This window comes from Scyliorhinus torazame, chromosome 21 (genome assembly GCF_047496885.1).
Source record: "Scyliorhinus torazame isolate Kashiwa2021f chromosome 21, sScyTor2.1, whole genome shotgun sequence".
Lineage (NCBI taxonomy): Eukaryota > Metazoa > Chordata > Chondrichthyes > Carcharhiniformes > Scyliorhinidae > Scyliorhinus > Scyliorhinus torazame.
The window spans coordinates 15254588-15266040 of record NC_092727.1 but is presented as its reverse complement, the minus strand read 5'-3'; the positions used below and the strand labels follow the sequence as shown (position 1 = coordinate 15266040).

Genomic DNA, 11453 nt, shown 5'->3' with positions numbered 1-11453 from the left:
AAGGAGGCCATTTGGCCTACTGATTCGGCACCAACCCTCTGCGGGAGCATCCTACCTAGGTCCACTGCCCTTATCTTCGTAACCCTGTGATCCCAATCTAAACATTGGACACAAAGGGGCAATTTAGCATGGCCAATCCAACTAACCTGAACATCTTTGGACTGTGGGTGGAAACCAGAGCATCTGAAGGAAACCCACGCAGACACGGGGAGAATGTGCAAACTCTACACAGCCACCCAAGGTTTGAATCAAATCTGGATCCCTGGCGTTGTGAGGCAGCAGTGCTAACCACTGTGCCACCATGCTGGCAATTGTATATATTGCTGATCTCCACTTACCTAGAGGCATTAGAAGACAACTATAGATATGTGGAGTCGTGTGCATAGGTGGCAAGTCCCTAAAGGACATGAGTGGACCAGCTGGGTTTTTAATCACAACTTAGACAGCATGGTTATTTCTGTGCTCAACCACAAATTTGTCAGATTTATGAATTCAGGTTCACAACTTGCTATACAGTAGTAGAATTGGAACTCATCTGAACTGCTGCTTTTGAACTGTAATTCAAAGCTGGGTTTAAAAAACCTTGAGGTCTCAGGAGGACGGAGTAAAAGAGATAAGGGGTGTAAATATTAGTAACCACGGCAACTTGCATTATTTTAGTGCCTTCAAAGTAAATCTCAAGGTGGTGCACCAGAGCGTTATAAAGCAAGACGCGACATTGAGACACAAAAGGTGAGACTGGGGACAGACGGTCAAAAGCCGGGTCAGCTGAGCATGTTTTCAAGGGGGAAAGAGGTGGAGAGTTGGAACTCCAGGAATTGGAAGAGCGTAATCTGAACTGAAATCAGGAAAATGCAGGAAAACCCCAATACAAGTTCTGTTCACATCAGCCACAAGAGAAGACTGGTGTGGGAGGGCGGCTCGCCTGTAACATCAACTTTTTGAACCTTCGCTGGCTGACTGACCTGCTGAGTTATTTTGCAACCCTCTTTCTCAAAGATATGAGTTGCTGGCTGAGTGTGTGGGGGGGGGGGCGTGTTGAGAGGGAGAGATTAAAATAAAAGGACAATTTAAAATAAAGGCAACAATTGCAAACTTTCTGCTAACTGCAGCCCCTGCGACAATTGTGCATTTACATGGTAAATGGAATATGTGCAAAGACTGGGTGGATGAGTGCCTGCCTGTCTGGCTGACTGACAGATGCAAAAAGGAAACACAAGCTTCAGGCCACTTGGAGCTCATTTGCATTGACGTCAGCGCTCCCGAGCTCTTCCATCACCGTCACCGCCGCGGGCGTCAGGAGAGGAGGAGGAGGGAGGGGGGGGGGGGAGAGAGAGAGAGAGAGCGAGCGCGCACGCACGCGCGACGCGGCACAGGACGGGAGCGAGCGCGCACGGCGTCCCCTCGCATCTAGCCCCGCCCCCTCTCCTCGCGCGGTGTGTTGTGTGTGTGTGGAGGTGAACAAACGCGCGCGCGCACGCACGCACGGGGCACGCGCGCCTCGCCCGCGCGCCCTGCTCTCGGCTGCTGTTTTCGACAAGATGGCGTCCAGCGGTGCCGTGAGGAACGGGAACCTTCCTCAGCCGCCGCACAAAACCGCGCCGGCCAGGATCGGCTACTACGAGATCGAGAGGACCATCGGCAAGGGCAACTTCGCCGTGGTCAAGCTGGCCACCCACATGGTCACCAAGGCCAAAGTAACGTATCCCAAAGCTTTTCTTTCTGCCACCAGCAGCACCAAACCGACAGCCACCAACCCCTCTTCTCCTCTCTCTCTCTCTCTCTCTCTATTGCACAGCCTCCGGTATAACTCAGCCGATAACCTGTCACCGCGTCAACCCTCCCCACCGCCTGGAGGGATGATCCCCTCCCAACTTCTATCATCATCCCCCCCCCTTCTATCATCATCTCTCCCCCCCCCCCCCCCCCCATTCCCCTCATCAGCGGGGTCTGAGGGGAGAAAGTAGCTGCTTTCTGTCCTCTTCTTTCCCCCAGTTGCTGGGGAATCGTCCCCTCTTTTCAATGGGTCTCATTGAAAAGAGGGGTTGGGTTGGGGGGGTTGGGGGGGAGAGAGAAAAGTACCCTGGCGCGGTCCCCGCCTGTGTTTGACAGCTGTCAGCGGCACCAAGTGAGGGGGAAATCTGTCCTGTTTAAATTAACCCCCCCCCGTCACCTCTCTCCCCCCTCCTCTCAGTCTGTCTTTATAAAGTAACGGATAGAATCCCCCCCCCTCTTTATTTTGCCCCTCTTTCGTTTCAGTCAAAAGAGGTTTTATTTTGTTAAAAAGATTACATTCGGTCCTATTATTATCTATCTATCTATCTATCTATCTATCTATCTATCTATCGATCTATCGATCTATCGATCTATCGATCTATCTATCTATATATATATATATATAAAACGTTGTCCGGCCGGAGGGTATCAGGCCAGGCCGGAGCTGTCATTTCGGCCTGCCCCTTTGTACATCAGCCTGTTCCTGTCCCGTTGTCAAAGTGTCTTGTCTTCCCAATAAGTTTTGGAAGAAGTTTCCCGGACTGTTTAACGGCCAGTGCGGCCGGACCCTAGCCCCAAACGCCTTGAAGCGAGGTAACTGGCCTGTGGGTGGCTCCATTCAAACGTCCTTAGTTAGTTTCAATCCCTGTGGCTGGGCGAAGTGGAAACACTAACCAAAACACCATCACCCTCATTGCAGCTTATGTCAAACCACACTTGGGCACGCTGATCGTCGCTGCTTGCACAGATCGGCAATAATTTACAATTAAAAAATGGATCTCAAATGTCTTAATTACAGTTATAATTGCAGTACTTTAAAAGCTTCATCGGGAGCCAGTTGGGCATTTACCTGTTTCTAGTGTGCTGAGCGCAATTACTATTAACGAGTAGATTTCTTGTAATGGCTCGTTGTATGGGGCAAAAATTACTCATTAAATGTGGGTTGTTTAGTAAAATGGAACTTTTTTTGATCTGCTAGGAATATTTAATGGAGAAACAAGTGTCAGATTTCATAAAAAGCGGGGGTGTCTAAACATCTGCCAGCTGATGTACATTAGTATTTTTTTAAGTAAAGATTGGAGTATGAAGTCTAGTTTGCGTTCTGTAGCTGTTCAAATTTTATACAGTGACAGGTACACACCGCAGCAGAGTTGGTAAGATAGTTAATACTACCATTGAAATAGGTTGAATATTGCATTTTCATAGTGTAGTCAACTGTTTTATTCAGTGAAGTGTATTTTTTTTATTGTGTTTTATGACTAATCCATAATTGGGAGCAGTTTTCTATCTGTTGGAGTAATGAGTATTTTTATTTGTACGCTGCAATAATTTTCTCTTTATATATTGAACAAAAAATAGAAGCAGAATTGTTTTATTTTCCAAATCAATTTTGGTTTGAAATTGGGATTGTAGCCTTGAGATACGAGCCAATGTTAAAATTGCACTTGTGTGAGATAATGTTATTGATCATAATTGTTGGTGTTAATCGGATATTGTAAATGACTCAGTGCAACACACTAAGGGGTGTCTTGCTTTACAGTAACAATTTAAATGTTTAATGTATGGCATTTGGCCAGGACACTGATTTGTTAATGTGTTTCTTAAAAGGTTACTCTTAGTCAACTATTTTAGAAGTAAGTACCCTTAAAAAGGCTGCTGTTCCATGGTAGTGGAATGTAGTTACTGCATTGATGTATACACAGTAGTTAGAAAGATGTTTTCTAGACATAGTATTACATCCTGAAGATAACTGTGTACCGACCACCAACACCTGTATTCATGTGCTAGGAGTATGTCCGGACAGCTATTGTTTAATGCGTGGTCCTCACACATCTATAGATTTACACTTTAGTAATCTTAGAGATTTCCGCATGAAAATCTCTGCACTGTTTTGCAGAAGCGGATTAATTCACAATGCTGCCGTGCACCATGTTTATAGCTTGCGGTGGAATTTGTAGGCAGTTGAGTACAACCTGAAAAATGCCAGTATTAAAAATAGAGAATTGCTTTTTTAAGGGACAGTTTGAAACCTTCTTTCTTCTCTGAAGCTGCATTAGATGTCACATCAATTTTAGCCTGTTAATTGAGAGAATAAAGTTGGCCAACAGAGTAACAAAGGAGAAACTTTATTATTACTGAGTGTTGCTTAATTGAGTGATAATGGTGTTGTGATTGTGATGTAGAGATGTGGCTTAATGGGCTTAATTTTTCCTTTTACTATTGTTGTATGATCTCCATCCTATAATTTCAGAGTTTAGTGGAAATGTATCAATTTAAGTTCTACCCTAACGTTTTGTGATGTATGTATGTTTTTCGTTATTATGATGTGGAGATGCCGGCATTGGACTGGGGTGAGCACAGTAAGAAGTCTTACAACACCAGGTTAAAGTCCAACAGGTTTGTTTCAAACACTAGCTTTTGGAGCACTGCTCCTTCCTCAGGTGAAACCGAAAGCTAGTATTTGAAACAAACCTGTTGGACTTCAACCTGGTGTTGTAAGACTTCTTACTGTTTCGTTATTGTAACATGGGAGTTTTTTGAATACAACTATTCTCTGACAAAAATGCACCAATATCGTTTCTCTCTTTCCCACCCCCCAAACCAGTTTGGCCTTTCCCCTTCCTGAGATGTATATCACTTTGTGACTGATAAAGCAGGCACGTGACTTGTTCTTAGGCTTCTGCCACTGCTGCTTTGTATTTGGTCATTAGGATATGAACAACAGTGACCCAGAGTGAGTCATCCTGTTCTGGTGTGGGAGAATCTTATCAATGTTGTTAAAGTAGTGAATTTATTACATAATCTTATAATGTTTTCATTTTGGTGCAGAAGTGACATTACATGATGAAAGACTTGAGGGAATTCCAATATATATAATGTTCGGAAACAATTGCACCTTTTTCCCCCTCATATTTTTCCTTCTTGTTATATACTTCACAGTGAGGCCCACTGTCATTATCCTGTTTTTTTTTAAGTGGGAAGAGAGGTGGTCCAAATCACAGCTTGTCCACAGCTGCTGTCCAAGTTACTCTGTGACTGGCTTACCTGGAATGTATTTTCCTGATGTAGGATAAAGACCCATGTTAGTTCCCCCCCCCCCCTGCCCCTGAGATGGAACATTCCATTTTGTGGCATTGCCAAGAAAGGATTTTATTTTGGTTTCACGGAAGTGGGAGGAAAGCCAACAAAACATTGTCGTGCTTGCATGAGGAAATGGTGGTGAAATGTTGACTTTGAGATATGCTGGTTTTTGCCTGACCAGAAGGGTCTTAGTGGGGTGCATTTAATGAGACAGAACTATGAAAAAATGGTATGAGGTCAGCAGACGTCAAACTCATTCCCAATTTGGATTGGGCTGCATTTGTTTCCGCACTTCCAAATTGACCGCCAAGTAATTGATATTTTTATGTGAAGTAAAAAAACTTCAAACTTCTTGGTCTAAGTACCAGAATTATTTTACTCCCCAATTATTGCCTTAAGTAAGACCTGTATTAATCACAGCAGGATTTATCAGTACTGGGGTATTGCGAATTTTGAAGTATAATGAAGGCTGGAGATGCCACAACTCTTTCTGACCAGTTGATAAGTAGTCGGAGAAATTTACAGAAATTATATTTCTATGTTAACATTCAATTAAGACATAGAAATTTCCATGCTAATGTGACACTGAAAAGGTAATGCAGTCAGCTACTAATTCAAAATGTATTTTGTGCTGAATATCGAATTATGAAATGATTTTAAAAATCTAATTCCGAGGAGTAATCTCGTGTTTTTCTACTGTGGAGTTAATTTTTGCAATGTTGTCATGAGAACTTTATGTAAACACAGTCCTTCAGTGATAGCATAAAGAATATAAACGTTAAAACATTGGTTGATTTGAGCAAGCTTATTATCCAATAATAATTTAAGTACTGCATTTTTGCTTTGAAATAATCCATTTGACCATCAGTAGTCTGGCGCCACTTTCTAACAAGTTCAAAGGCAAGAGTAATTATGCGACTTTTGAGAGGGTCAGTTTCCAGCATTATTGGGCAGTGTTAACCAAATGTTGCTCTGTTTGATTGACGGGGGTCTGGACCAATACTAGCAAAAGCAGGTTGTGCTGTAATTTTGTTGGTTTCAGTTATTGCAGTAAAGGCAACAATCAGCACAATACTCATCAATCCAAAACTTAGTTCTTTTGCGACTTGTCCATAATCAGGATCAGTGTTAATTTTGCAAGCCCTTTTGTCAGAAATGCCTATCACCTGGAGCCAGCCTGCTTGCCTCTGTGTGTTTCTAGGGAAACAATTGCTGCTCCTGCATCATTACTGGTCTGACTCTTACATCACTGACTCTGCAATTGTGCACACAGGTAGAGCATGTGCGTGTGATTTTTAAAGATTTTTTATTATGCAGGGAAAGCTAGAAGGACAAAGAGGCAGCAGTAGGAATTGATACAGCAGCAGGCCCGGACAGAGAGAGGAATTAGCATACATAAGATCTAGGCGACTTAAAACTGATGAAGCTTTGGAGGAATATCGCGAAAGTAGGACAAATCTCAAACGCGCAATAAAGAGGGCTAAAAGGGGTCATGAAATATCTTTGGCTAACAGGGTTAAGGAAAATCCCAAAGCCTTTTATTCGTATATAAGGAGCAAGAGGGTAACTAGAGAAAGGATTGGCCCACTCAAAGACAAAAGAAGGAATTTATGCGTGGAGTCAGAGGAAATGGGTGAGATTCTTAATGAGTACTTCGCATCGGTATTCACCAAGGAGAGGGACATGACGGCTGTTGAGGCTACGGATGGGTGTTTAAATACTCTAGGTCAAGTCGGTATAAGGAAGGGGGAAGTTTTGGGTATTCTAAAAGGTCCGGATGGGATCTATCCCAGGTTACTGAGGGAAGCGAGGGACGAAATAGCTGGGGCCTTAACAGATATCTTTGCAGCATCCTTGAGCACGGGTGAGGTCCCGGAGGACTGGAGAATTGCTAATGTTGTCCCTTTGTTTACGAAGGGTAGCAGGGATAATCCAGGGAATTATAGACCTGTGAGCTTGACATCAGGCAAACTGTTCGAGAAGATACTGAGGGATAGGATCTATTCACATTTGGAAGAAAATAGACTTATCAGTGATAGGCAACATGGTTTTGTGCAGGGAAGGTCATGTCTTACAAACCTAATAGAATTCTTTGAGGAAGTGACAAAGTTAATTGATGAGGGAAGGGCTGTAAATGTCATATACATGGACTTCAGTAAGGCGTTTGATGAAGTTTCCCATGGCAGGTTGATGGAAAAAGTGAAGTCGTATGGGGTTCAGGGTGTACTAGCTAGATGGATAAAGAACTGGCCGGGCAACAGGAGACAGAGAGTAGTGATGGAAGGGAGTTTCTCAAAATGGAGAAAGGTGACTAGTGGTGTTCCACAGGGTTCCGTGCTCGGACCACTGTTGTTTGTGATATACATAAATGATCTGGACGAAGATATAGGTGGTCTGATTAGCAAGTTTGCAGATGATACTAAGATTGGTGGAGTTGCAGATAGCGAGGAGGACTGTCGGAGAATACAGCAAAATATAGATTGATTGGAGAGTTGGGCAGAGAACTGGCAGATGGAGTTCAATCCAGACAAATGCGAGGTGATGCATTTTGGAAGATCTAATTCAAGAGCGGACTATACGGTCAGTGGAAGAGTCCTGCGGAAAATTGATGTACAGAGAGATCTGGGAGTTCAGGTCCATTGTACTCTGAAGGTGGCAACGCGGGTGGATAGAGTGGTCAAGAAGGCATACAGCATGCTTGCCTTCATCGGACAGGGTATTGAGTACAAGAGTCGGCAGGTCATGTTACAGTTGTATAGGACTTTGTTAGGACACATTTGGAATACTGCGTGCAGTTCTGGTCGCCACATTACCAGAAGGATGTGGATGCTTTAGAGAGGGTGCAGAGGAGGTTCACCAGGATGTTGCCTGGTATGGAGGGTGCTAGCTATGAAGAAAGGTTGAGTAGATTAGGATTGTTTTCATTGGAAAGACGGAGGTTGAGGGGGGACCTGATTGAGGTCTACAAAATTATGAGAGATATGGACAGGGTGGATAGCAACAAGCTTTTTCCAAGAGTCGGGGTGTCAATTACAAGGGGTCACAATTTCAAGGTGAGAGGGGGAAAGTTTAAGGGAGATGTGCATGGAACGCTTTGCCAGCGGAGGTGGTAGAGGCGGGCACGATAGCATCATTTAAGATGCACCTAGACAGATATATGAACGGGCGGGGAACAGAGGGAAGTAGATCCTTAGAAAATCGAAGACAGCTTTAGATAAAGGACCTGGATCGGCGCAGACTGGGAGGGCCGAAGGGCCTGATTCTGTGCTGTAATTTTCTTTGTTCTTTGTTTGTTCTTTGAATTGGGTAGTGTATGGTACGGGAAGAGAGTACAACTGAACATCAGCCCAGAACGCATAATCAATGCATCATACGACATTAGTGTTACAAAAATTATATGTGAGAATGTCACAGTTTTTCAAAAAGCTTGAAGTTTATGTTCATGATTTATGAAATCTGAACTCCTCTGTGATTATTTATTGTAATTGCTAGTCAAAGTGCTGCTCTATTATATCTCATGATCCTTCTCATTTGTGAAAACAAAAAAAAAATGCCACGTGTGAACTAATTCCTTCCAAATAATTCTAGCACATGATTTGGTGAAGTAAGGGCAACACGGTAGTATAGTGGTTAGCACAGTTGCTTCACAGCTCCAGGGTCCCAAGTTCGATTCCCGGCTGGGCCACTGTCTGCATGTTCTCCCCGTGTCTGCGTGGATTTCCTCCGGACACTCCGGTTTCCTCCCACAGTCCAAAGATGTGCGGGTTAGGTGGATTAGCCATGCTAAATTGCCCTTAGTGTCCCAAAAAAGGTTAAGTGGGGGTTACTGTTACGGGATAGGATAGTTACGTGGGCTTGAGTAGGATGCTCTTTGTAACGCCCGGTGCAGACTCGATAGGCCGAATGGCCCCCTTCTGCACTGTAAATTCTATGATGACAATGGCATTAAATTTTAATCATAGTTTGGCCAAGCCTCACAAGCCTCGTTGAATTCTTTGTTGATGTGACGAGACACATTGATGAAGGTCGGGCAGTGAATGTGGTGTATATGGATTTCAATAAGGCATTTGATAAGGTTCCCCATGGTAGGCTCATTCAGAAAGTCAGGAGGCATGGGATACAGGGAAGTTTGGCTATCTGGATGCAGAATTGGCTGGCCAAAAGAAGATAGCGAATGGTAGTGGATAGAAAGTATTCCACCTGGAGGTTGGTGAGCAGTGTTGTCCCGCAGGGATCTGTTCTGGGACCTCTGCTCTTTGTGATTTTTATAAATGACTTGGATGAGGAAGTGGAAGGGTGGGTTAGTAAGTTTGCCGATGACACAAAGTGGTGGAGTTGTAGAAGTGTTGAGGGCTGTTGCAGGTTACAACAGGACATTGACAGAATGCAGAGCTGAGCTGAGAAGTGGCAGATGGTGTTCAACCTAGATAAATGTGAAGTGATTCATTTTGGAAGGTCGAGTTTGAATGCTGAATACAGGATAAAAGGCAGGATTGTTGGAAGTGTGGAGGAAACTTAGGGTCCACTTACATAGATTCCTCAAAGTTGCCACCCAGGTTTGATAGGGTTGTTAAGAAGGCCTATGGTGTGTTGGCTTTCATTAACAGGGGGATTGAGTTTAAGAGCTGCGAGGTTTTGCTGCAGCTCTATAAAACCCTGGTTAGACCACCCTTGGAATATTGTGTCCAGTTCTGATCGCCTCATTATAGGAAGGATGTGGATGCTTTGGAGAGGGTACAGAGGAGATTTACCAAGATGCTGCCTGGACTGGAGGGCATGTCTTTTGAAGAAAGGTTGAGGGAGCAAGGGCTTTTCCCACTGGAGCGAAGAAGGAAGCGAAGTGATTTGATAGAGGTGTACAAGGTGATGAGAGGCATGGATAGCCAGAGACTTTTCCCCAGGGCGGAAATGGCTGTCACAAGGGGCCATAATTTAAAGGTGATTGGAGGAAGGTATAGGGGAGATGTCAGAGGACAGTTCTTTACACAGAGGGTGGTGGGTGCGTGCGTGGAATGCACTGCCAGCGGAGGTGGTGGAGTCAGAGTCATTAGGGATATTTAAGCGACTCTTGGACAGGAACATGGACAGCAGTAAATTGATGGGGTGTAGGTTAAGTTCATCTTAGATTAGGATAAGTGGTCGGCACAACATCGTGGGCTGAAGGGCCTGTATTGTGCTGTACTGTTCTATGTTCTAAATCTCTGTGCCACCTTCAGTGACCCTGAGATTATTGCTGCACATTTCAACTGCATGGCCAATATTAAGACCTCGTTCAGCTGAAATTTCCTCCAGTTTCAGAGCTGGCAAATCTGAAGCTGTTCTTTTCAGCTTTGACCAGTACCTACATGTTTCAGGTCTTGACATCATCAACCTCACGACCACTTCAGTTAAATTTGGAGGTGTGGCAGTCTGGGTGGCTACTCAGCTCCAAACTGTACTACTTCTTGTTGGAATTAATGTTTTCACTCATTAATTTTTGTGCTATATTGTTTCTAGACAAATAAACTGACCTATTTCAACAAAATCTGGTGTGCTTCTAGGGTATGGCCCAAGGAAGAACTGATTCATTTTTGGCAAAGATGCAGATCTGCATCCTGGAATCTTCTAAAGAATCTGTTAACATTGGAAAATAGTGCTAATTGACTTTTTCCCCCCCAAAAAATGTCAGTTGTTTTAGTATGTTGTGGAGTTTATCAGCTGTGTGGTGGAATTTGTCACAGCTGTTAAAATGTAGGCAGAGTTTTTAGAGCAGGTCATTGGATGTCGATTGACCTGAAATGAAAAATGAAAATCGCTTATTGTCACAAGTCAGCTTCAATGAAGTTACTGTGAAAATCCCCTAGTCGCCATATTCCGGCGCCTGTTCGGGGAGGCTGGTACGGGAATCGAACTGTGCTGCTGGCCTGCCTTAGTCTGCTTTAAAAGCCAGCGATTTAGCCCAGTGCGCTAAACCAGCCCCTTAGTGCCTCCTTAGTGATGGAAACGCTTCATAAAAAGATTTATTTTTGCAGCTTTAATTATGGAATGTCAAATCAGGCAGGGAGAGCCTCAATGAAGAGCTGCGCAATTGTAATAATGCTTTAAAAAACATATTTTTACTGAAAGATTCTCATCACCCACATACTCTGACACTGTACCCCCCCTGGGTTGCTGGCCACAAACAGGAGCCCGGAAGAGGCTGGTGAATTGTCTCCGTGTGTAGTGGAAGCCTTCCTACAAATTTTATTTTTTCCAATTTCAGAAATTCCGCTTTGTCGGACTGCCTTGGTGGCGCTGCTGACCTCCATCCAAGCAGGAGTCTCCGCTGGACAATCAGGGAGGCGAAGGCCAGAGCGTTGGCCCCTTTCCCCACAAAGAACTCTGGCTGCTCCAACACC

At 44.1% G+C, this 11453-nt stretch overlaps 1 protein-coding gene across 3 annotated transcripts in view; it reads left to right on the top strand.

Moving 5' to 3' along the window:
• The first annotated feature begins 1518 nt into the window (after positions 1-1518).
• Positions 1519-11453, top strand: part of sik3 (SIK family kinase 3) — a 345368-nt gene continuing 335433 nt past the window's right edge. For all 3 annotated transcript variants that reach the window (XM_072486536.1, XM_072486537.1, XM_072486535.1), the window contains exon 1: positions 1519-1697. In XM_072486536.1, coding sequence (XP_072342637.1) covers positions 1542-1697 — 156 coding nt within the window. In that variant the 5' untranslated portion in view covers positions 1519-1541. The remainder of the gene's footprint in view (positions 1698-11453) is intronic.